The sequence below is a fragment of the Polyodon spathula genome, chromosome 11, assembly GCF_017654505.1.
Source record: "Polyodon spathula isolate WHYD16114869_AA chromosome 11, ASM1765450v1, whole genome shotgun sequence".
Classification (NCBI taxonomy): domain Eukaryota; kingdom Metazoa; phylum Chordata; class Actinopteri; order Acipenseriformes; family Polyodontidae; genus Polyodon; species Polyodon spathula.
In genome coordinates, this window is record NC_054544.1 from 22,331,229 (window position 1) to 22,358,280 (window position 27,052).

General features: G+C 41.6%; 2 protein-coding genes across 5 annotated transcripts in view; both read left to right on the forward strand.

Annotated features, from left to right (window-relative positions):
- LOC121322541 (collagen alpha-2(VI) chain-like) overlaps positions 1-6,558 on the forward strand; it is a 31,233-nt gene extending 24,675 nt beyond the window's left edge. Inside the window, exon 29 of one of the 2 annotated variants that reach the window (XM_041262643.1) lies at positions 1,768-3,744. In XM_041262643.1, the coding sequence (XP_041118577.1) occupies positions 1,768-2,069 (302 nt within the window). In that variant the 3' untranslated portion in view covers positions 2,070-3,744. Of the gene's footprint in view, positions 1-1,767; positions 3,745-4,403 lie in introns of those variants that run through there. The other variant, XM_041262642.1, reaches the window with a different exon arrangement.
- A 7,483-nt stretch (positions 6,559-14,041) lies between these two features.
- Positions 14,042-26,918, forward strand: LOC121323107. Of its 3 annotated transcripts, XM_041263898.1 has the most exons (14): positions 14,042-14,796; positions 15,859-15,967; positions 16,813-16,831; positions 17,989-18,198; positions 19,329-19,406; positions 21,287-21,454; positions 22,228-22,308; positions 22,505-22,669; positions 22,990-23,223; positions 23,304-23,381; positions 24,443-24,748; positions 25,667-25,885; positions 26,104-26,181; positions 26,295-26,918. In XM_041263898.1, exons 3-14 carry the CDS (start codon positions 16,825-16,827, stop codon positions 26,462-26,464), a joined length of 1,794 nt encoding a protein of 597 aa, XP_041119832.1. In that variant the 5' UTR covers positions 14,042-14,796; positions 15,859-15,967; positions 16,813-16,824; the 3' UTR covers positions 26,465-26,918. The 3 variants fall into 3 exon arrangements, with proteins under 3 accessions (XP_041119832.1, XP_041119831.1, XP_041119833.1); XM_041263897.1 differs by lacking the exon at positions 15,859-15,967; XM_041263899.1 differs by lacking the exon at positions 15,859-15,967 and having other exon boundaries at positions 22,508-22,669.
- The last annotated feature ends 134 nt before the right edge of the window (positions 26,919-27,052 follow it).

Consider the following 27,052-nt stretch of genomic DNA (forward strand, 5'->3'; position numbering starts at 1 on the left):
CCAAACCATGTTCAGCTCATACACACTGTCACTGTCAGACCATGGGGTCTCAGAACATGGTTGTGCATCACAACCAATCATTGTTATACCTGAAACAGTAATAGCACGCTTTACTTAATGTCTGGCCAGCAGGTTTTACCTATATATCTTGTAGCATGACATCCATCGTCATTTGTTCTACAGTATGTGGGTATTTATATCACATTTATTTTGTATATCATTCAATGTAGAAATATGTATGGTACTGAATGGTATTCTGTAAATATGGCTAACACCACAGTAGTTACTGTATGTATGAACTGGCACATGTCTACAATATAAGCATGTCTGCTAAGTTTGCCCTTTAGGAGGTAAACTGGCTGACTTGCATGGTGGGACATTTTCATTTATTTTGCATTTTCTCCTCTGAAATACCAGCATTTCTTTATTGTTGTGCTAAAAAAAAAAAAAAAAAAAAAGGCAGGCTCCACCAGAGGAGCAGATAGACAGAATTCAACAGCTGCCTGAAGTGGAAGAGGATAGGCGCCACTGCTACCTACTCAACCCCAGTGTATCCTTAAAAGATGCTGAGGGTTGTTCAGTTAGTCAACATAGAGCTACACCACGGGACTGGGTATGGGTTCACACAGTGTGATATCCTAAATTGATGTTGGTTTCAGTGCAGGTAGGGAATTGTAATTGGTGTAGTTGTGTATTAATTGCTGAACAATAAGACACATCAGTTTTATAAGGCACACATGTCATTTAATGCTACTTTATGTAAATTAGGGATAGAGTGCCATACCTGAAGCAGGGTCAACTCTACCTATTGCTGTGTAGTCCTTAAGTGACTTCACAACCAGTGAGTGCTACTCTTTCAAATGGTAAAATACAATAGGAATTGTTTTGAAGGACTCTGGTTTGGAACGCCACCAAACTGAGTTTGGATTTTTCCAAGAATTTTGGGCTGAACTTTGTTTTTGAATTTAATTTATGTAAATCTGAGTTTCCATTTGCTTTGTGAATAAAAAAACAACGAGTCCTGCTGTCTCAGTCTTAGTAATTGAGAGCTTTTCATTTGAGTTCTGCAGTCAGCTTCTAATCATATTGGGGACAATGATACAGGTTTATTGTGGTGTTCTTTGTCATCCGTATGTCAGTCAAAACTCAAGGTGACCTTCATTATGCATGAAGTCTGGCTACGCTACATCCTGGAAATTTGAATGGTGTTTGTTACAGTAAGATATTGACTTTGCTGTATTCTACTGGGGCTGGTGATATTGTGTTGCCTGCTGTAGTCAAGCAGCAAGAGGCGCTTCCCTTTTCTCCTGCCAGTTGTTGGAGTGAATGAAACTCCCTCGTATTTTTATTTTTTGTTTTGTGAGCATGTCACCATGACATGTCATCTCTTGCTGCCTGCTGTTTCATTACCAGTGCATCTCAGTGTGAGCAACCTGCTTCAGGCCTGTTTTGATGTTTCATCTCTAACACCTTGTCTGCTTGTAAAGCCAAGGAAAGCCTGGAAGTGGAAATACACACCATCAGTTTTATGGATCTCTCTGTCTTTCTGCACCATCTAGCCCTCCAGATCTGAGCCCAGGCCTGGAATAAACCCACTGTCTATCTACAACACATACACATCAAATGAAAATCAGGAATGAGAGGCTAGTGAATTAGCCCACTGTCTGTCTGTGCCACCATATTGGAACCCAGGCCTCCAGAGGTGAAAAGCAGGAGTGGCTTTCCCTAGCCCCCCCTTTAAACTCTTGTTTTAACGCTCCCTTGCAGATGGGACAGAGCCTTGGCATGAGTTGTACACGGCCCCTGCAGAGGAGGGGAAGGACCCCTCAAACCTCAACTCCATCCCCACCTCCATCTCTGAGGTCCGGCACTTGTTACGCTCCCTGAAGCTGAGCCAGGACCCCGATTCCTACCCCAAAGTGGTGGCCACCCTGGCATATACTGCCCAAAGAGCCAAGCTCAACCTGGAAGAAGACAGGGAGCAATGGACCAATCTGTTCATTGACACCTTCAAAATGGTGTACGGGGACATCATGGGGGACCCAGATATAGCACTACGGTTGTGCTGAACTAGTCGGCAGTGGCAGCCAGAACTTCATACTCACTGTCTTTATAATGCAGCCCAGTCATTCAGAATCATAGTTGTGGTATTCCTGTCTTGTTTACTGAAGCAGCTACATTTACTAATGGTTTTTGGTTGAAAAAACAAGGGTATGCTACCCTAAAGCAAGTCAGTAACTGCGATACGCAAGCAAGATCTTACTGATCCCTTTTCTTGCTTCTTTCCTGCCAGTTAATGTAAGATGCAGACCTCAACTTCCACTTCCTGTGCCTCTGTACTTTATTGGAGATATCTAAGGGTAAACACAGCTACTGCTCTTTGCAGTCAGCACGGTATTTTTTTTAGTCATTTGAATGGTATTTCCTGTTCCACTATATCATTCTGGTTTTTAGCCTTAATTTCAGTAAAATGGATGTTAGAAAAAAGAAATTACATAATACTGTACCAATTGAAAGTGGCTTGCACTCCTAATTGATATTTTAGCCAATAATCAATGAAAATGTTATTATTGCCCAACCCATTATCTGGAATGAGAATCAGATACCTGCCTCTGTATTGAACTATAAAGGTAAAGTCAATTCAGGTGCCATCGCATAGGAATGCACAAGAACGCTTTTTTTTCATTTTGTGAAAGTTTGATGACGTCATGGTTTGCAGTAAGACACAGTGCTGGCAGTGTGTCAAACTGATCAAAAAACACATGCTCATGTTAGATTGTAAGTTAAGTTTTAGAAGAATAGAAGGAAATGTTTGGCCTTGACTGTGAAATGTTAATGTTTGGTTGATTCTGTGGTATACTATTGTTTTTAATGTGATCTGATGAAGTTCGTTTAAAATAATTCTTTGGATACAGTACCTGTCTGTCATCTTCAGGCTGTTCCCATGATTCAGTAATGGAGAACGAAACACTATCTATTTGACAATTCTAGTACCAATAATGCATTGCAACGGAATATCCCTAAGAAAAGTTTACTTGGCTTACTAGGATGTGTAGTTTTGTCTTGTAATTTTGCAGTTTTCTAAGCTTCTCCGATGTTTATACAATTCATTTATAATTTACTGTGGTTTGCCATGTTTAGTAATATGCTGTACTGTACCTCTCTGGGCTTTACAATGCTTACCTATACTTCACATTGTTCATACTGTAGGAATCCAATGGAATATTGTAGGTATACAATGGAACATCTCCAGGTATTTTTGACAAAACAGAAAACTTGCACAGTTGCTCTTATACTTCAGTGTGAAATGTAACACTATCGTGGCCAGTGATTTGTAATGAATTGCAATGGAATAGGGTAGGAATCCAATGTAATATTGTAGGAATCCAATGGAATAGTGTAGGAATCCAATGGAATATTTTAAGAATCCAATGGAATATCGTTGGAATCCAATGGAATATTTTAGGAATCCAATGGAATATCACAAGACCATCAGATATTCCATTGTAATCCATATGGATCTGCAGCCGTTGTTTTAAAGTGCTATTCCATTCAATATCTCTATATAATCTCAGATATTTTACAATGTTTCAACGTATTGAAGGCATGCTGTAACCCTGTGAATGTCTAAGTGTCTGGCACATATCAGATATGTTAAATTGCCCAAGGTGACTGTAAGAAGCATTTATATGTAGATGGTCTTTGTAAATAAATAGAGAAAAGAAAGAGATGTGCTTCTGAAAATTAAATACATTTACTAAATGCAATTGAGGATGTACCTTGTGGTTTATTTTGTATTTCATCTTGTTTTTTTTTTTTAATTTCTTAACCCTTCGTTCATTCCTTCAAAAATCTTTTGCTGTTTAAGAAAGCAGTTCATTTTTAAGGCATAACTAATCTCAGACCAGGGGCTTGATTGGAGTGTTCTGTTCCTTGGCTTCTTGAAAAGTGTTTTAGGACAATGTCTTAGCAGGACATAGAACAAACAAAAGAAAATACTAAATATTAAGTTACAATTGCATGTTTTACGTGTTTTTGATTTTCCGAAGTTTTCTCAGCTAACAAGCAAAAAATGTTCCTGTGCTCTCGTAGATTTTTCAGTCCTGTACTTCATAGAGAAGTCGTATGATGAGCACAGAGAAGTTAAAAACATGTCACTTATTGGAAAAGCACTGATTGGTTACAGCAGGAGAGCCAAACGTGAGGATTCCAACTCCCCAAAGTCAACTCCTCCACACTTTGGTTCTCCTCCACAGAAGCTGCACCCACCAATGAACACATGCTAGACAATGACCCAGGCTGCTGGTTTCTGAATAAGGACTGATTTCATGAAGCCTGTAAATGTGATTAAAGACAACTGTTTGCTTCCGAGCAAGGAAACTAACTGTTTTTTTATTCCTCAGAGCTTGCCGTAGCACACTGCACTCAGCGCCCGGTCGACATCGTCTTCCTGCTGGACGGCTCAGAACGGATCGGCTCTGAGAACTTCCGCTACGCCCGCACCTTCGTGGAGGACGTGGCGCAGCGGCTGGCCCTGGCCCGCCGCGAGGACGACGAGCTGAACGCACGCATGGCTCTGCTGCAGTACGGCGGCGAGGCCGAGCAGAGAGTAGCCTTCTCCCTGACGCACAACCTGACCGTCATCGCGGACAGCCTGGCGCAGATGAAATACCTCGACTCCTCCTCCAATGTGGGCGCTGCCATTATCCACGCCATCAACAATATTGTCAACGGTGAGGGTGGGCGCCAGAGAGTCGCCCGACGCAACGCGGAGCTCGCCTTCGTCTTCATCACAGACGGCATCACCAGCAGCAAGAGCCTCTCGGAGGCCGTCACTTCCATGAGAAAGGTTGATGCCGTACCCACGGTGATCGCCGTGGGCGACGATGTAGACATGGACATCCTGCTGCAGATCGGACTGGGAGATCGGGCGGCCATCTTCAGAGAGAAATCCTTCTCCCAGCTCTCCAGGTCCAGCTTCTTCGATCGCTTCATCAGGTGGATTTGTTAGTAGTGCTGTTATGGGAGGGGGGTGGGGGATGTATTATTGGAAATAAACACAAAATCCTTTCTTGACATACCAGTAACTTTTTTTATGAGCTATTGATTCTTGGGTTAGAATTTTAAACAGAAAAAAGAATCACGCCATTTTTTTTTTACATTATGGTGCTATTGTTAGAGAAGTTTTGGAGAATGTGTTTGTGTTTCTCACTGAATATACTTGTATGCTTCTGTCACTTACCTGTAATCTAGAGATCTGTGGATTGCTTTTAGTTTTTGTTTCCTCCAGGCCACAGCTTTAGTTCAACATGTTCATTGTTTAATTGAACCATTAAACCTCCCTCCAGTTAATGATCTCACCACACAGTGCAGAAGGGCCCTCCAGATCCGGAGTTGTCCATCTCTCTTTGTGGTTTTCCAAAGTAAACTATCTTTCAATTTCATGTCAGTCTTTAAAAGGAAATCATGTATACAGATATAAAATCTGTTAGCAAATCATGCCATAAAACAGATTATTGTACAATGCACTTGCAAATTCTGAGTTAAAACTTTTTGAGATGAAACTATGTTAAGTGCACACCAAGGTGAGAAAAGGGGGGAGGGAAATGAAAGTGCTGTTCTTTGTCCCAAAACTAATTAAAACATTGATGAAGGCATTGCCCAAAACGAATTCACAAAGTCGCCTCAGGATTTATAATTAAGTGTTTGAATTAAGTTTATGTTAAGAATTTGAATTTGATCTGCCTGACACTTATTTACAATTGTTGCAACAACAGTTGCAAATACATCGCAACTACACTGATAGGTAATCTTCCTAAGACATGTATAAAAAATGTTGAGGTTTTACATGCTGTAAACTTGTACCTCATTAATGCAGAGTGTACTGGACATGAAGCAAATACATTTATTCAGTAGATCTTCAGTTGAAAGTGGTGTCCCCCATGATCCCTAGCTGAAACTATATTTTCAACCTATCCTGGGATTACATTTTAAATATGAGGGAATTTTCTATATAGCGACTTTTAAAAGGAACCAAATAGCATAACCACTGTACTACAAACACCTGGTGGGTTTTGCCATGTCAAGCAGTGTTTGCATCAAGCTGTAAGTATGTAGACACTGCTGGACTTTCTGATGAAATATTAGCAGTAAGGAAGAGACCAGCATTGTGCATAGTGTTGCGTTCCAGGTAAGATTCACTTTATTCAGCTAACCAACATTATTTAAAAAAAATCTTTTAACAGTAGAGTTATCATTATTGTAACTTTGAATATAACAGAGAATATCACTTATTGTAACTTTGTTTATGAATACCAATTACCAAAGGAAAGCTTGTGGCAACATCAGAGTTTCTGCAGGCTGCTGACAACCAGTTTTTTTTTTTTTTCTAGTAAATGTCAGTCGGGATCTCACATACAAGAGCGTCTGTTAAACATTCCTTTAAAAGAAGGGTTTTATCTGTAAAATGCCATCTTGCTACCTAGGTGTTAAAGGGGATGTAGCACAATCAGCTTTCTGTTTTGTGTATTTTTTTTAGTAAAATAAGTTTTTCCCGCTGATTGTGTCCTGTGTTGTTGTTACAACTCTATGCCTTTTTTGTTAATTCATTGTCATTTTCTTTCCCTTTCATTTTCATCTTCCAAGTTCCACCCCACTACCACACTGTGGAAGCCCAGATAAGGTTGCTTAAAAAGAAATCCTAAAAAGCCTATCAAACTACCTCAGCAAGTTGCCGTAAGATAGTGAGTTTTAAACAGTTGGTCTAGTTTTCAGCTTTTCAATTTCCAATGTACACTTAGCATCCACAAGATGGCACAGTTAGGCTGACCTAGGGCAAATGGATGGGGTGTCATTTGATTTTACCTTTCATTCGCTGTCACATTAATAAATTGGACTGCTGATGCCAGATGATTAGAGATGACCTTTATATCTCCATCCTCAATCAGCCATCCTCATTACTGGTTCCTGACTGAACATGTCTGGGCAACTCACTTTCAGTTTTCTCTTTACTGAAAGACTTAGAGGAGCAAGAAGTATTGTTTTCATTAATCTTATTTCAGAACTATTTTTTTCTCATCTGTTTGACTCTAAAGAAGCCCTGTGCAATCTGACTTAATTCAGAGGATTTTTCTCCAGCTTTCTCATCTCTGTGCATATACAGCACTGTGCCTGTCATTCACTACTGCAGTCCTATTAGCTCCTTCACATTTCGTGCCATGCTGCGCTTCACATTGACCTGCAAAGTGAAGCAATGCACTTCTCCAATGAGACTGGATCTGATCAATGTGCATCACTAACATGAGGACTGGTTCCATAAACAGGTTCAACCGTGAAGCAATGCACTTCTCAATGAGACTGATTCCCTTTCAATTCAAAGATTGCGCCCAAACATTGTTATGGGATATACGCCTGCCTATTGGTAGGTATCACTGAGCTCTTTCTATCAAAGCTACCGATAGGCTCCCTTCCTTCGATGACCTCCTCGGTCCCGCCTACCGAGGGTATATAACTATCACGCAGGGAAGGATCTGTCTCTTTTCGCTTCTCAAGTTGGTACGGTAAGACCATCTGTGTTGCTTTGACCCCTTTTTATTACTTAAAAAGCTCTGCGTTGAGCTTGCTGCTAGCTCCCTTGCACTTCGAGCTGAAAGCTGGCTTGCCACTTTTCCCGGAATCAGTCGCTCCTAAATTGTAGCCTTTTTTCTGTTTCTTTACTGTCTTCAGCACCTGCTCGCTACGCGTGTCAGACTACTTCTCTTCAGTTTGTCATCTGTGATTCGACTGCCGGTAAGCAGTATTATTAAGAGGGAGTGTGTGTTTTTCACCCCCTTTTTTCACTTGGGAGAGCGTGGTTACTCCACCGTGGCTAGACCTGCCTTGTCCCTGTTGTCGAGTTAGTCCACCAGCCGCCTGCTGGCTGCCGGTCGGGCCTTGTTGTTTTGATTGTGCTGCGCATCCCCGTGCTTGTGCAGAGGACTAGCTGCAGCGTGGCTGCTTACAGCCGGACCAGCCATGTACTCCTCACCGAGGCTTGCCACGTTGTTGAGTTGAGATATACTCGGGCTGCGTTGGCCTATTACCATGTGTGTGGGCCATACAATCGAACAGACAGGGTGCTCTCCCCCATCTGTACTGGCCGCTGGCTTCAGCCCTGCCCCTCTGTTGTACACTACGCGCTGCCCAGGTGTGTAAACACGCGGTCAGGGTAGGCACAATTGCATAGCTGCCCCCGGTGTTTTCTAAATATTGCGGTGCATGCTCGGCCCGTGCTACTTCGGTACCAACGTGGGGAGAAGTCCGCTTTTCCAGCGGAGATGGAGGTCGAAGCAGAGCCTGTGTTCCTGATCGAAGTGGTCCCTGGTTCCAAGGTGTCCTCGGTTACTAGTGCGCCACTGCTGTCAGGGTCGATGCCCATCCTCATGGGGCGCCTGGCAGCGTACCTGCAGGTCCCCTGGGCAACAGCTGCAAAGCCACGTCACTCCGTCTTTCAGCCGCATGACGTGGCTCCTCGGCCCCTGCCCTTCCCTACCTTCCCTGACTTTATGAAGGAGGTGCACTCCTCTTGGGACCACCCAACCACAGCGCCTGCTCAGTTGAGACACGGTTCTCAACTAATCTCGCTGGAGGGGGCGGAGAAGCTGGGCCTGGAGGGGTTTCCCCCCATAGACTCCACCATCACAGCTTTGGTGAAGGCTCCACCGGTGGGAGGTCTGCCCAAGGACCCTATGTGCCCCAACCTGCAATGCAAGGTTACGGATACACATGTCCATAAGGCTTACGTGGCGGGGTCCCAGAGTACCCGTCTGGCAAACACATCCGGTATGCTGGTCGCATACATGGATGGTATATTACGTGACACCCTGTTCCCAGAGCCGGTGGCAAAATGCCGACTCATTGTCACATACTCCAATCTGTCCGGCAGGGTGACTGGTTTACCATGGTGGACTTGCAGGACGTGTATTTTTACGTCTCCATTCGTCCAGAGCATGGTGGCGGAGCGCATTTGGGTACAGTTTGGGAAGGCGCAGGTCAATCTATTCACCTCAGCGGCGATGACACATTGCCCCCTGTAGTATTCCCTCCACCGCTTAGGCGGTCCACTCGGCGTCGACGCCCTAGCCCACGTATGGCCCAGAACGCTCCTTTACGAGTGCCCACCTCTGCCATTACTCCCGGCTTTTCTCGAAAAGGTCCGGTCAGAGAAGGTGTCAGTTCTCCTAATGGCCCCCACATGGCCCAGGAGAATCTGGTTCTCGACCTTGTGCCAGCTATTGAATGGCCCGCCCTGGGAGATCCAGCTTCACCTGGATCTTGGTCAGACAAGAGGCACGCTTTGGCACCTGGAGCCGGACAAGCTCCAACTATGGATTTGGCCCCTGAAAGGGAGCGCTGGTCAGCCTCAGGGCTGTCGGACATGGTTGTGGGTACCTTGCAGAATGCTAGGATGCATTCAACTAGGTTGCTGTACGCCTATAAGTGGAAATATTTCCAGGAATTGTGCCGTACTAACGGTCATGACCCAATCTCTTGTCCCATGCCTGTCATCTTCCAGTTTCTGCAAGATCTGCTTGAGGCTGGTAGATCACCTTCTACACTGAAGGTATACCTAGTGGCTATTTCTGCTTGCCATACCCCCCATTGACTCAGTGTCCCCCGGCTACACATTTTCTGGCTGCCCGGTTTCTCTGAGGCGCTCGGAGGTTGCACCCTCCTAGTTATTGTACTGAAGGCTCTCACGTGGGCCCCATTTGAGCCTATATACTCTATTGAGTTGAAGTATCTGTCTATGAAGACAGCCTTCCTCTTGGCTATCACCTCCGCAAAGCGGGTTAGTGAGCTGCAGGCATTGTCTGTGCACAGCTCCTACATGCGTATTTGGGACACTGGTAGCAGAGTGTCACTGCGTGCGAACCCTGCTTTCCTGCCCAAGGTGGTTACAGCCTTCCACATGAATCAGTCTGTGGAACTGGAGTCCTTTCATCCTCCACCGTTTACTTCGGAGGAGGATAGGAGGTTGAACTTTCTCTGCCCGGTTCTGGCATTGAGATGTTATGTGTTAACTGTATTAACTGTGTTTTATTTGTTTGCATAATTAATATTTGACACAACAGTAAATCCAACACAACTTAAAAGAAAGAAGAGTATCTCTGATAGCAAGAGATTCCTCAGATCGCTCCTGTCCAATTCAAACTGGCGGCTGAGGTAACCTTCACAGTTGCCTAGTCCGCTTATAATAAGCAGAATTGGGCTTGTTTTTGAGAGTTGCTGGTTGGAACTTAAATAAACACTCACACTCTAACATGAGTTCGCTTGTTTTGGGCTTGTTTTGAAAGGCAGTGTCGCTTTTTTTTTTTCTCATGAGACTTGGCAACACTGGTAACCTTCCCCCTCACAGCAGGCAGTGCCAATTTTGGGAATGAACTAATGATGCATTTCAGTCCGTTTCATCAGCATCCACCACCTCCCTTTCAAATGCCCACTACCCGTATTTGCCCAAGCGTGGTGTTGAATGCTTCCTCAGCAGCAGTCAGCCATCAGGACGGTAGGGTTTCTAAATCAAAGCCAGGGCAGTACACACAGCATCACCTGATCCCCTGCTGTATTGTCTGAATGAAAGGGATATACTGTATATATTTTTTTCAGTTATGGTGATCTGCAATTCAGCTATGGTGATTCGATTTGTTGGTCAGTATCATTCTTCGCATGGAAACCACATTTTCATAAAATTTCACTAGTAATCTTCAAAAACAGCATGAGTACTTTACGCACAGCTAATTTACATATCAACCCCCACTTTTCCAAATCATTTGCATGACGTCGGGTGAAAAGTCCAGTTTACTCGAGTAAAATAAACTGAGCGAATGGAAACCCAAAAAAGCATTTTTCACAAGATATTTTTCTCGTGTAAATGTTTCAAGTTAAAAAAAAAAAAAACTTGCATGGAAACCCTGTGACTGATTGCAACTCTGTTGTCATTTTTTATACACAAATACGCTTGCTTGATTTGAAAAACGTCATGAACGATACAAGCAACTTCTTACACTACTTGGTTTGATTAAATGAGTAGTACACAACAAAATATGAAAGCTGAACATTAATTTCAACAAAGAACGACAACTTTTTAATGAAAAAAATATATTGTAGCCACTTCAATAGGAACAATATATTATATTAAACCAAAAAAAATAATAACTATCTGGTTCTATCTTTCCTTTTTCAGTGAATATAATTTAATTTAATAAATAAATAAATAGGTTCAATCGCGAAGCAATGCACTCCTGCATTTCATTTGATTGCACTATTTCATTAGATTTCGAAATATCACTTTTTTTTCAGTTTTTCATTAGCATATGGAAAACCACAAAGCGGTATGTAATTCAATATGTATTACGTAACATTATTCAGCAGGTTATATTTGACTTTGTGAAGCACAATGAGTTAATTCTATAAGGTGATGCAAAACCATTGGCCTTATATGTGCCTGCATGTTTGCATTTTCTGCAGTTTTGAAGTTTGTCAATTTTCAAGTCGATTTAATAGTTAGTAGTTTGTCTGTCCTCCAGAACAGTGAGCCTTTGGTGGACCTCAGTAGCTCCTTCCATTGAAGCTCTACTAGCCTGACAGGGCATTTGCAGTCACATAAGAGACAACAGATGTTGAAAGAATAAGGGCCCAGTTTTGATCAAAGAGAAAGGCACCAACTGAATACAAAACTTATTAGTGCCTGACTGACTGTGCCTGATGACTGCCTGTGAATTGATTGTGGTACCATGTTTTTAATGCTTGAGCTACTGCCAGGTGTTGGCCTCATTCAGGGTGTGGCCTTATTAACATATTGATGTGAGTTATTTTGTAATACAAAGGTTTGCCTTGGTGTTTCAAACTAACATCCTCTGAGCAGATCTTATTAAAGAGCAACCACTGGCCCAAGGTATTGAACACAGTATAAAACAAACATTTGTGAAGGATATAAGAGAAAGGGACAACAGAGAAACAACTAATACGAAACTCAAGGTAAAACTATTATTTGTTTTAAAAAAAAAAAAAAAAAAAAGCCTGCCAAAAACAGTGTTAATTACAGGTGTAACAAAAATAAGCCAGTTTAATAAATAGTTTAGAAGTGTGCATGTGGAGAGTAAGAACAGAAAAATAAAAACGCTGGCAGATAAATAAAAAAAAAGCTGTTTATTTAAGTGACTACAGTATTTGTAATATAAATGGGTTCAGGACCCTGAACAGTTGTAAGCATGGTCTTCCTCAGCTGCTGTTCAGCAGTTTATTTAGCAGGTTGATTTGCCCAGTGTGCCGCTGCTGCTGGTGGGACCAAAGCTTTCTATGATGGAAAATGTCTGTGACATACTGTATATATATATATATATATATATATATATATATATATATATATATATATATATATATTTCAAATGATTTCAAACAAACTAAAATGTTTCTGTAAAATCATGCTGTGTACATGAGTGTAGTCATTTATTGCAAAGTGCTTTATTTGACAGGTGTTGGGGTTCAAGCTCAGCACAGCTGCTGCAGGGGTTCGGTGGGTGAAGGGGCGAGATTCCAGCACTGCAGGCACCCTTATAAAGGTTCCCCATAGTACAAGTGTAAAAAGCACAGTGAATAATAGGTAAGCATTGTAAAGAATAACAAGTTATGGTTAAACATAATAACAAACATGGCAAACCAGGATAAATGATGGTAAATACATAGTGTAACCATGGGGAAAGCATGGGGGTGAAAATACAAACATAAGGCCAGGCAACAGTTGTCTGGTAACTATACAACTAACAGTGGAGAAGTGGCTGTATCTTAGGGTATCCGGTTCAGAAGTTCATAAACCACAAGATCAATTCTATGAGCAAAATACACAGAATTGTTTTTGTGTTTAACAGTTTCCTGGGCTTAGTGAAACCACACAGTTCCTGTTAATTGCGTACAAACCCCTCCCACTCCCCATGCAGTCTGTGAGTTTGAATAGCACTGTGATTGACATACACAAGTAGAGAGATGATGTTTCTAAGTAGGACTTTATTAACCCTGCAAATATGCTGTTGAAGAAGCTTGGTCACTGTTTAATTGCTTCATTGTTTCGGAATATATTTCAAATTTCTTTAACAATAAATGCATATATGAGGCAGTACTATATTAAGAACATAAGAACATAAGAAAGTTTACAAACGAGAGGAGGCCATTCGGCCCATATTGCTCGTTTGGTTGTTAGTAGCTTATTGATCCCAAAATCTCATCAAGCAGCTTCTTGAAGGATCCCAGGGTGTCAGCTTCAACAACATTACTGGGGAGTTGATTCCAGACCCTCACAATTCTCTGTGTAAAAAAGTGCCTCCTATTTTCTGTTCTGAATGCCCCTTTGTCTAAACTCCATTTGTGACCCCTGGTCCTTGTTTCTTTTTTCAGGCTGAAAAAGTCCCTTGGGTCGACACTGTCAATACCTTTTAGAATTTTGAATGCTTGAATTAGGTCGCCACGTAGTCTTCTTTGTTCAAGACTGAACAGATTCAATTCTTTTAGCCTGTCTGCATATGACATGCCTTTTAAGCCCGGAATAATTCTGGTCGCTCTTCTTTGCACTCTTTCTAGAGCAGCAATATCTTTTTTATAGCGAGGTGACCAGAACTGCACACAATATTCAAGATGAGGTCTTACTAGTGCATTGTACAGTTTTAACATTACTTCCCTTGATTTAAATTCAACACTTTTCACAATGTATCCGAGCATCTTGTTAGCCTTTTTTATAGCTTCCCCACATTGTCTAGATGAAGACATTTCTGAGTCAACAAAAACTCCTAGGTCTTTTTCATAGATTCCTTCTCCAATTTCAGTATCTCCCATATGATATTTATAATGTACATTTTTATTTCCTGCGTGCAGTACCTTACACTTTTCTCTATTAAATGTCATTTGCCAAGGTGGAAGGTGATTCCAGCTGGATGCTCTAGCAACATATAAGTTTCACCCATTCTAGGTTTTACTACAAGCTTGCCACAGTGTATAGGTAACAAGCTCAGGTAAGTCTTATTAACTCATAGTAAAATCAGAAATGGATCAAACTGCTATGCAACAGATTCTTATTTCCATCCCTGCTGTCACTCCCTGCAGTTACCGGCACTTACTATATTTTATTTATTGTGAATTTTGCCGGTTGTATCAAACTACAAATGCATTGACAATGTATCCGTTTATCAACCGTAATTAGATCACAAATGTAATTTTTGGGGAAATCTTATGATTATGTTTATTAATGGTGTAAACTGACATTGGCAGCATAGCTCATTCAAGAGATAGCACCCCCTACAGGTGGTGTAGTTCACCTTTTGTGGAACATGACTAACGTCCTGCACAGGAAAAAAAAAGTTTAAATGCTTTATATGACAATGAAAATTGAGTTCTAGGATGGTGAACATCTGTGTATGAGGGCACTTCAAAAACCTCTGAAGCATGCAAAAATCCTTGTTGGAGTTCAATATGTGTTTACTAATCTCTTTCTGTAATGTAAAGTTTGGATTTTTTTTTTGGGATGTCCCAGGATAATCCCATGTTCCTGGTAATTCCTGGCATCATAACAATGCACACTTCCTTTTACCTGGCAATGAGGAACCATCACAGTGTATCTTTCTTGTTACTCAGAGTCCCCTCCCCAGCCTGGGTGGTGAGTCAGCAGGGCACAGCATAGAAACTTGCACTGCTCATAGGAAGTAACTGCTGCAGAGGAAACTGTTACTGAGGCGAGAAGCAAACAGCAGCTGTGAGGTGCGAGTGGAGAAGGTGAGAGGGAGTTCTACTGTTAACATTTATAATGGTGTCACTACTAGGAAACAAGCTGGGGGCTAACTGGGATTACTGAAAAACACAGCTGTAAACTTACTGTGCAAGAATCTAATTTCAGTGCTGATCTAGCCTAGCCTTGTATAACACTGCATTTCAGTATTCAAGCATCTCTAGGTGTGAGTGGATGGGAGTTTGTATCTCAAAGTGTGTGAATGCCTATAAAGTATTTTTAAGGGGCACTTGATTGTTATTAACTTGCTTTCAAACAATTTTTTGAATGCTCCACAAAAATGACTATGGCGTAGTTTTTAAGATGTGCTTCCCTTTTTATTTGTGCTTGGGAGGGGAATATTTTTTACTGGCACTTTGCTTTGGGTAGCACACTGCACTTGACGATTATGCATCCCTATAACAAATAGACATGACTACTGAACAGTGCAAAACAATAATTCACAGCTGTATGTATTACCATACAGTAACACATTTACACAGCTAATCAGAGGAGGAGTTCCAAAAGAAATAAAACGACACATTTCCTCATTTGAAGTTCATGTTTAATATAGTCATCTATTTGAACTAAGAAAAGATCAGCTATTAACCCTTTGATTTACAAACTATAAATTGAGATGAAAATGTTGAATATAAAAAATGTGAATATAGTTTTGCCATGAGAAAAGAAATGCAGAGAAGTTTATGTAAAAGTTGAAGTTGTTTGTTCAGGACTAACACTAAACCTTTTAAAATGTGTTTAGAAAAATAAATAAATTGGGTCCCCAAGTATCTCCCCTGGTAAAAGCACGGCTGTGTGGTGTGCAGGGCAAGTCATACAGTCAAGTGAGCGCAGGTTCGTGTCCTGGCTGTGCAAATTGCTGGCGATTCTGGAGGGAGTGGTGCTTTGGCTGTGGCACTCCTACAGGTCAGGGAGACAAAACCAGAAGGGACCGTTTCTCCTCCCCCTACCAGTCAGGTGCCCAGTGAGCTCAGAACAGACACCTGCAGGGCTGATCTTTGTCCTCCAGATACCGGTAGCTCGCTGACTTCTGCTCTCGTTTTCCTAAGCTGTGTGGGGAATTGATGCGGTGATGGGGGAACAAATAATCGGCCATTCTACATTTTTTAAACAAAAAAGAAATAAAGAAGTATTGCCCACCATGTGCACGTGGAGAATGTAAGTTTAACAAACAGATTGTTGCCTCTACAGCCCCCTATGTTACAATACATTCAATAAGTCATAATAAATAATTTTCTCATCCTATTTCCCTATTTCACAACTGAATTGGCCCATACCAGTTATTGCAAGCGTGTCATTCTGACAGGCCTTCTCCCCCAGGCTCTGATACTCTCACTAAAGAATGCTCTTGACAAGTTTCATCACAACTCAACATGCTGTTCCATAGATATATGCACAACTCAAATGTGGGGTATAAAAAGGACAAGCCATATTAAGATGCAATACAAAAGACAGCCAAATTAAACAAGATACAACTGGGACGTAAAACCATGCACATAGTATTTTTTGTGGTCAAGTTTAGCAACTCGACTGCCAAACAAAAATTCTATTAGTGACACACGATCGATTTTATTGTCAATTCAAGTTACCAAGAAAAAAATTGCTTGTGTATCTAGATATGCAATTTTCTTTTTTAGTTTCAGGACTACAGATTGTAGATTATTAGAAAGCTTTGGAAACTGTATGTGTAAATGAACAATTTCAAATATAGATTTAAAAAGTGATATCAATGTATTCTCTAGTTTATATCTTTCTCCATAACTATTATCAGTTTGACTGCCTACTTGACAAATCTGTAACATGCACTGAAAATGTTTTTGTATGCAGAGCTAAAACAAGTTTTTAAGCGTAATAAAACACTTGCCAAATCCATTCTACAAGTTCAATCTGAAATAGAGTTTACCTCTAGGCTACTTCTAGGACTTGGAATTATTGAACATGCGCACACACACATAATATGTGCACACATATTAACCAACATTTGTCTTGTATTTAATTTGCAGAATCCCAGAGACATGGCAGGTAAGAATCTCAATAATATGATTGATATGATTTGCATGGATTACCACTTTTGCTAAAACTCTGAAATTGATTCAATTGAATGCTGAGCCAGTGATTAAGAGTTTAATTCAGTTTTGCATGTGTTTCATACTGTACAAATCTATTATACGCCAGGGTATGAAGCTGGGGTCAGTGGTAAACATAAAACTTAGAGGCTACCAGGGATAAGGATCATTAATGGATAGCCAGAGAGAGGTTGTAATAGATCTTCCAAGCAGCTGATGAGTTAATAATACTGACATTAGCATAAGACCCATGCTTACCTCTCAACCACAGAGCTTGCTCTCTAGTTGAATGGTAAAACATTCGTCTTTGAACTGTGTGGATTGCAGTTTGTGTCCAGCCCTTGCCTCTCAATGGATTGAGATGCCATTCATTACAACTTTGTTCAGGCTGCAGAGCTTCTAGACAGCAGCCACTGCCTGTGAGCTGACTGACACTTTCTGTCAGGAAACAGAAAGCAGGGTGGAAGTTGCAACTAGGATCATCATGGTGACAAGCTGTAATTAAGCAACAGTGGTTGAGTTAAATAACTGCCACCCTGGAGGTGGGACCCTCCCCCCTCCCCCCTCCAGTCACCCCTTCACAGTGCAGCTCAGAAAGAACCCACAACGTCTCCGTTCCACTTTAATTTACCTCAGTCCATCATGGTGGTGCCTTATTACTGTGAGCCTATGGTCAAATACAGACGTTCATGAAAAATGGGACATAGACGGGACAACTACCCAAAAGCAAGACAAAAGCAGGATTTTACTAAATCTGTGGGGACACCAGGATGTACTCCCTAGAAAGGGGACTGTCCCAGGAAAATCTGTATGGTTGGTAGCTTTATGTATAAATGCGGTAGTGTTTATACAGTAAGATGTGTGCAGTGTAAGGTTATTTATTCAATATTGTTTCCCAGATACAGTATATACAAATGTCGCGTAGATGTAGCCTCCTCCATATTAATGTTGTAAAAACAGCACGCTAATGGAGGGCTTCTCATTTTTCATTGGTTAAAAAAAATCCCCAATATTTTTTTTTAACACGTTTACTCTGAAAGTTGAAGTGTTTATGAGATTGAACAGAATCTGACATTCCTGTCAGCGATGCGTGACACTGTGTGTGCTTCCCAGGAAAAAGATTTGACTGTGAGTTCCTGGCTGCCCACAACACCTACAGGCAGCAGCACGGAGCTGAGCCGCTGAGACTCAACCAGGCACTCTGCAAGTCTGCTCAGAGCTGGGCAGAACACATGCTGGCAACGAAGACCATGCAGCACAGCTCCACCAGCAACGGGGAGAACCTGTACTACACATGGAGCTCCACCGCCAACAGCATCGCTGGTATTAAACCCATCAGAACTAGGAGCATTCTGTTATACACACAGTGTTCAGACAGCCATGCTGCTACCACCACATGTTATACACACAGCATCATCATTTAAAACACTGCACACCATATCATCATTAAAACACTGCACACTACATCATCAATTAAAACACTATGCACACAGCATCATCAATTAAAACACTATGCACACAGCATCATCAATTAAAACACTTCACACCATATCATCAATTAAAACACTGCACACTACATCATCAATTAAAACACTATGCACACAGCATCATCAATTAAAACACTGCTCACCATATCATCAATTAAAAACTGCACACCATATCATCAATTAAAGCAATGCACACCATATCATCAATTAAAACACTGCACACTACATCATCAATTAAAACACTGCACATCATATCATCAATTAAAACACTGCACACTACATCATCAATTAAAAAACTATGCACACAGCATCATCAATTAAAACACTGCACACCATATCATCAATTAAAACACTGCAAACCATATCATCAATTAAAACACTGCACACCATATCATCAATTAAAACACTGCAAACCATATCATCAATTAAAACACTATGCACACAGCATCATCAATTAAAACACTGCACACCATATCATCAATTAAAACACTATGCACACAGCATCATCATTTAAAACACTGCACACCATATCATCAATTAAAAGACTATGCACACAGCATTATCAGTTAAAACACTGCACACAGCATCATTAATTAAAACACTGCACACCATATCATCAATTAAAACATTATGCATATCATATTGCCAATTAAAACACTATGCACAAAGTATCAATTAAAACACTGCACACAGTATCATCAATTAAAACACTGCACCCAGTATCATCAATTAAAACACTATGCACACAGCAGCATCAATTAGCATCAGCTATTGTGCAAAACATGTACGATTTGTGAAATTATTTTGTTAGCTACAATTACAATAAATTCTGGCAGTGTTCCATGAAAAAAACATCTCTAAACACCAAGATGGCCCCCACATTGGCAAAGCTCTCGCTGTGTGTTTGGGGTCTCTGTGGTATTGTGTCTTTGCCTGCTCACCAGCTCACGGTGGCTCTGTTTGCAGGGAGTAAGGCTGTGGAGTCCTGGTACAGCGAGATTAAAGACTACAACTTCAGAAACCCTGGCTTTGGAAGCAACACAGGTAAGGGGGGAAATATGAACTGGCCACTCGCTTCAATCTGCATACTGGAATGGATCTTAAAACCCAATTCACTTTTCATTCAAGGCAGCAATATCTTAGATTCCTCACTTTAATGACGTAGAAGAGAAATTAATGCCCCTTATAAAACTTTACTTCTGTAAATTTGCACTGTAATTGAGAAGTTTTCCCATCTTTTTCTGGTTGTTATGTCCTGCATTTGCCATATAGTTTACCATGATTTGCTTTACCATGTTTTCAGTATTATTTGTTTACCCTTTCCTATGCTTTACTATGGTAAAGTGTTATAATGGGCATTCCTATTAAACACACAATAGTACTACACTTGTCATTGAATTTATTGAGTTTCATTTTCAGTATTTCTAAATTGAGCATTATTTTGTTATAGATTATTTTGTTTTCGTCTCTGTAAAACCACCTCAAAAATTAAAACATCTCTAAGTAGGATCATTGTCATTGAATGTCAAGCGTAGTCATTCACCCATGTAACAGAGAAACAAGCAGCCCACACACAAATGTCTTTACAAAGAAGCCAAATATAGGGATGATTTTCACTTCTGTTGTAAGTGTTGTGAAAGGTAGGTATTCACTGAGTATAGGATGGCCGAAGAAGTATAGTGTGAGGACATAGAGACTTCACAAGAGAATATTTATTAAGCAGCAAATCAAAATTAATAAAACACAACGACCGGACCCTAACGTTGGGCTATCCGGCTTGCAGTCTCAGTAATCAAAGAAACCAAAAGTTCATTAAATAATAACACAACTGTATAGCTGAGACTGTACTTCCCAGACTTGCCACTGGGAGCTCGACCTGTGGATCTCCACAGAGGTAAGTAAAGTTATTGTTATTTTAGTTCACTGTTTGTTGCCTTACTTAAGGTTAACTGGCTTCTTCCTTTTCCAGGTTCCATTGATTTTTGTTTTCAGTATCTACTACCTGTAGTATGCTTGAAACTGACTTCCTAGTTCTCTCACTCAGACTAGCGCACCTCCATTTAAATTTACCTCCAGCTTTCCCAGCTGTCAGTTCTCTTGTCTGCACTAACACTTGTGGGAGATGTAGTCTTTTCCCTCTACTTGGAGCAACATTCTTTTTTTAACCCTTTTTATGCCAAACACAAACGCCTGCATTTGTTTATATATAATACCATTTCTTACAACTGTGGCAAATTATTTTATCACCCTTACAGACAACAACACTAGAAATATCCCACCCATTTCTAGTTTTTTTCTCAGTTTACAACTCTCTATTTGCCACAGTGTTTACTGCAGATTACATTGATGAAAAGGGAGTGTTTTTACAGAGAAATCTCACTTTGCAGTATGGACGTGCTTGCCGCTGACGCAGTGAAGTGATTCAACGTGGGTGTAAAGGGTCATCTGGGGATTGCATTGCAAATAAGTGTTATATCAGATCCAGCATGCATAAATTATTTCTCACCTTCAGAGCATCAGGAAATGTAGCCTTTTAGACCAAACAACCCACAAAGACAAGCTGCGGGCGGTACTGGGTTGCCGCTGTAAAAATGTATTCTTGCATACGCCCCTGGTGTTGTTAGAGATGTTTTGAAAACAAAACACACCACTTAACTCCCAACTACAAAAAGAAAATGCAAAGCAGAAAGCACAACAGATCAACAGTACACACAAAAATGTATTATCTGTCCTTATATTATACCCATTAAATTATACATCTGGTTACCCTGATTAGCAGCAGCTGTTAACTACCTTGCCTAAGATGATGTTAGGTAATCCAAGACTAATTGAGGGCTGTGAAACCAGTTGTTAATGCATTATAACCTAACTACAGTGTGTTTCTCAACTTACTAAGAGTGGAGCATCCCCTCTGTTTGCCGCAGGTCACTTCACCCAAGTGGTGTGGAAGAGCTCAAAAGAACTGGGAGTGGGGAAGGCCACTGATGGGAAGACGATGTATGTGGTGGGGCACTACAGCCCTGCAGGGAACATAACCAACCCAGGGTACTTCCAGAGCAACGTCTTGCCTCCTGGGACTTCCGGTAACCTAGGTAACCCTGACCTGCACAACTGAGTGAGAGTTTAATTGAAACTTCACTGTCCTAACCCTCACCGTCAGCAATCACATATAACATTTTACTACGGTATATATGCCCAGTATTTGTGCAGTTTAACCATGATTTTGCCAGGGTTATACTATTCATTTAACATAGTTTATCCCGGTTTAATAAGTTTATTAGTATACTTCACCAGTCTTCTCTATTCTTTACACTGTTCACCTATGTTTTACCATGCTGTCACTATGCTTTATTACACTTTGCTGGGCTTTTTATGGGAAACTTTTATGATAGCTGTTTTGGCACATCTTTCAAATGTCACAGGCTGAACTAAATAAACTTGAATTTTCCAGTGTGAAAGTACACAGAACATCCTTTATATCACCTTCACAAAAATCTACATTATCACATGTACAGGCAGTGGATTGAGGTCCTAGTGGGGGTGGTTTTCTCATGGTACCTATAACTGTGGTGGGAGATATATGTTTTGAACAGTTTTGTTCTATTTTCAGATGAAATAATGGAGCACCTACCTAGCTGTGGGGTTACACATACAATGGTCTCTTTTTATATGTTGTTGTTCATTAGATATTATACTTTATATACAACCAATACGCCACCAATCCGAAAAGGTCACTGATAACAGTTACCTCTTTGTAATATCTCCCAGCATGAGAAGTGGTGACTATTAAAGCAGAGGGTGAGTTATGTGTTGTCTGTGTGAGCTGTATCATGACTCCTCCAGTTCCTCTCTGCTCTGCTTGCAGGGGGGAAGACTGTGGACTCTTCGAGCAGTGAGCGTGATAAAGACTCCAGCTTCAGCTGCCCTTCACAAAGAGGCACTAAAGGTGAGGAGTAGGTGCAGTGCTGGGCTATTCTAATGAGTCTTCAATCCAAAACTTCTTTGGATTGCTTAGTGGATGTAAACCCTAATAGTCACGTTAAACTAGAATCTGCAAAATTCTGTACGGGGTAGAAATGGGTTATCAGGTAAGGAGCGAAAACAGAAAACAGATCCATACCTGATGTGCAGATGTGCTTCAGCAGGTGATGTCACAGATGGCTTGTGGAAGAGTCTGAAGAAGCTGTCTGTGGGGAAGCCCTCTGCTAGTGGTATGGTCTACACTGTGGGGCAGGAGAGCCCAGCCAGGAATCCGACCAGCTCTAGATACCTCCTGAACCCCACCCTGCAATCGCCTGGAGCCTCAGGTAACCATCCCTGAATTAGGGTCATACGCTGAGTGGGTAATAAATGAGAGAAGGGTCTTATTAGAGGGATGGACCACGTAGCTGCAGCCATATTGTTGAGATGTCGGGGTTGAAGGTCTCACTGTAACACATCATCCCGCCAGGTAACTGAGTTGTGTTGGGACCGGTTCAGCTCATCTGCCTATGACAACAGCCAGTAATACCTTCAGTAGCTGTGTCTGGGGCAGCTCAGAGCAGTGTCTCCTCTGATGACTCCAGTCATTCAGTTAAAAGGAGAAGGCAGTCTGGTTGTAATGTCGTGTGTTCCTCTCTTATTTCAGGAGGAGCCTGCTCACCCTCAGGCAGCGCTGGGTTCGAGGCGGAGGCCCTGGAAGCTCACAACATGTACCGGCAGCAGCATGGAGCCCCCCCACTGCGTCTCAGTGCTCAGCTCTCGAGAGAGGCGCAGAAATGGGCCAGTCAGCTGCTGTCCATGCATGCCCTGCAACACAGCAACACCGACCACGGGGAGAACATCTGGTGCCGGACCAGCTCGGTGATAATGCCAGTCTCGGGTCAGCACCACACTCTTTGCTCTTCACAGCACAGTCTATTTCACATGAGAGGCTTTTTAATGAGTTTATTTTATGTTCAGGAAAGGAGGTGGTGGAGACGTGGTACAACGAGATCAAGGACTACGATTTCAACAGACCAGGGTTTCAGAAGAACACAGGTACTTCTAGAGGTTCCAAGAGTTCTAGAATTATTGTACTGACCAGGGTTTTAGAAGAACATAGGGTGCATAACAGAGAGGTTCAGAGTGTAAATTATTCCGCTCACCTGGATCACTGATGAAATCTGCTCTGCAATGCTACAAGCTTTTCGGGGGAGTGGAACTGAGCATGTCGTTAAGTGGGTTAATTTCGCTGAGTGGCTCACTTACTTATCACACCCACAGGTTCTAGGAAGGTCTAAGGGTTCTAGAATAACTGTACAGACCAGGGTTCCAAAACAACACAGTGGGTGCGTTAAGTAAGTGAGCCATTCAGAGCAGCTCAGTAAACTATCCTACTTAACAGCATGCTCAGTTATGCTCCCTCTGAGCAGCTCAGAGTGCTGCAGAACAGATGTCATCTGTGATCTGAGTGAGCAGAAAAATTCTTGCTTTGAGCCGCTCAGTTACTTAACACACCCAGTTACTTCTAGGAGGGTCTAAGACTCTAAGGGCTCTAGAATTACTGTACAGACCAGAGTTCCAGAATAACACAGGTGTTTCTGGGAGGGTCTAAGGGCTCTAGAATTACTGTGCATCAGTTTACTCCTCTGTAGTTCCAGGATCAGTGACCACAGGTTTTCACCAAGTTCTGTTTTTCATAACTATTTGAGAACATGCCAGTAACTTTAGGACATCTATATTTTCAGAATATTTTATTTCTTACCTGTTTCATTACCTTATGTGTGTTTGATAATTCTCCATCTAAGCTGGTTCTTCTTAGATCATTTATCAGTCTGACTATAGTTAACCAGTCTTGGGTAGCCCCTGAGAACTTCAGATTTAATTTATTAATTTTCTCTGCCATAAATGTTTTTATAAACATTCAGTGTGAAGTAACTAAGAGAAATGTACACCTAACATCCTGGACGTCTCCTCTCCATTCCTCTCATCTCCTCCATTCCTTTACACTCCTCTCCTCTCCTCCCTTCCTTTACATTCCTGTCCTCTCCTCTCCTCTCCACTCCTCTCTCCTCTCCTCTCCTCTCCTCTCCTCTCCTCTCTACTCCTCTCCTCCTCAGGTCATTTTACTCAGGTGGTATGGAGAGACTCCCGGGAGCTGGGCATTGCCTTGGCAACAGACTCTGGGCTGGCGATTGCGGTGGCGCGATACGACCCCGGTGGTAACATCACCAACCCCGGGTACTTTCAGAAGAACGTGCTGCCCAAGGGGGCACGGCCAGCAGGGAGGGATCCAGACCTCCAGTCCAAGAGCCAGACACAGACTGTGAGAGTGATGGTGAACAAGCCAGAGACTGTGAGAGTGATGGTGAACATGCCAGAGACCGTAAGATTGATGGGATCCAGCAGCTCTTCCAGTGTCCAAGGTGAGCGACGCGCATTATATTTAGGGCTGGAAGAAATTAATGTAAAGCCCGTCATTTTTCATTTCAATATTTACCATTTTTGTTTCATGAAAACCTGTCTTCCTTTTCAATTCCATTTTCATAACCAAGCGTTTACATGACCATTTTGTAAAAACAGTTTTACATACTGCGATGCTTTTTTTTTTTTTTTTTTTTTTTTTTTTAGATCTGTGAGCTTTTGCTGTTTTTGTGCATTTTCATTTGGAAGTGAACCGTGACATTAGGGCCTTATCGAGCACTATATTCTGCAATTTTGAATACTGACTTTGGGTACTGTTTTAATTCTGGAAACTGGTGTTGTTGTTTTTTTTAATCTTTTGCTAAATTGTATTGCCTTTTAAGTTTTACGCAGTTCTGTACATGGCTAACATTTTTATTATATTTTGCTGTTGGGTTGTTAATGGAAAATTTTACATACTGCTACAATACATATTGGATTTAAAAATATGTAGTGTATTACAGTCCATGTGTCCACAGTCATCTCTTTTGGCAAGCGATATTTTCAGAATCAATTACTTCTGAATTAAAATACTTCTTTAGTTGAAAATATAGTACTGTACCAAGAAAACCAACTACAGTACATCTAAATGGAACCCTACTTATTTTAAAACACAGTCATTTCAGATATGTATTTTTGATATTGTATCTTTTTTGTGTACCCTGAAAAAAGGGTTGGACAGGACCAAAATGAAATAATCAGATATGGGTCACGCTAGATTAACCGTTACTGAAGTCAAAACTTTATAGGGTCGGATATGAGTGCTGACTCTATCGCTTCCTTAAGATAAGTCTTTCTTACATTACTATACAAGGTGCATTTGGAGTGTCCACTGTAAAAGCAGTACTCTGCTGTCCATTGTTGCTTATTGTGTTCTGCAGACAGGGAGTCAGAGCAATTCTCACAGGCCCTGCTCAAAAAGCTGAATGACAAGAGGCAGCAGCACGGGGCGGGACCTCTCAGACTCAGCCCCACCCTATCGAAGGAGGCACAGGACTGGGCAGAACATCTGATCCAGAAGAGGGTCATTCAGAACCACCCTGGAGACCATGGACAGAGCATGTGGTACCAGACCGGCACCAGCACTGAAAATCCTTCAGGTAATTCAGCAGCAAAGTGACCCTAGAGGTAGCAGCATACAAGTGCAGAAAAGGACCAGCACAGTGCCCACATGTGGTAATAGCATGCATGTGCAGTGCAGTACAATGCAGTACTTAACCTCCTTGTGCTCTGTCTTTTGGGTGAGACATTGTTGTAAGTGACTCTGCAGCTGATGCACCATAGCACACACACCATAGTCTTTTTATTTTTCTTGCAGGAAGTGAAGTGGCAGAGTCCTGGTATTCAGAATGCAGTAAATATGATTTCAGCTCCCCTGGATTTCAGACAGGAGCCGGTAAGTCCCCCCAGAACAACAGCACAACTCAATACTCAATGCAACACAGTGCAGTGAAAAACAGGGTAAAGGGTCCCTGTCTGTCTCTCCTAATGGTCCGCGCTTCTCTGCAGGGAACTTCTCTCAGATGGTGTGGAAGTGCTCGACACAGGTTGGAATCGGATTGGCGACGGACCGCCGGGGAATGTTCATTGCCGTCGCTTTCTACGATCCTCCCGGAAACATTGACAACCGGAGCTACTTCAGAGACAACGTCCTGCCCAGGGGCTCTCGAAAGAACTAGAAACAGCTTGCACAGTTCTCAGGTCTATTGTAGAGTCCTTCACTGTGGAGTTCCTTAAAACCGTCTTTAAAACAGCCCATAAAGCTTTGTAAACACCGTGCGGAATGTTTTCGAATGGATACGCTGCAGATGTTTTTTAGATGGACAGTTGTATGTGTTTTGGATTGCTGCTTATGCAGCTTTTACATTTTGATTTTTTTTTGACACAATTGTAATTTAGCGAACAGAGATTAATGAAATTTGGTGTCTGTGTCTCAGTGCACAGCTCTCAGAGTGTTTAATAGATTGTTTTATATCATTCTTATTGAGTTTAAATAATATGTGACTATGCTTTCTATAGCTGATGTTTTAAATTAGGTTTTATTATAAGATGTGACTGAATTGTATGGAATTTGTGTGTAACTTGTGCTAAGCATTACCCTTGCCTGTAGAAATTGATAAATACAAAAATAGACATCCCATTGTGCATGTGTGCTCCCTCATGCCTCCTCACTGAAGCAACACACTCAACAGGGTATAGGACCATCGCAGGACTGGTTCACCTGCCATAGCACTGTCAACAGAGTATAAAACCATCACAGAACTGAT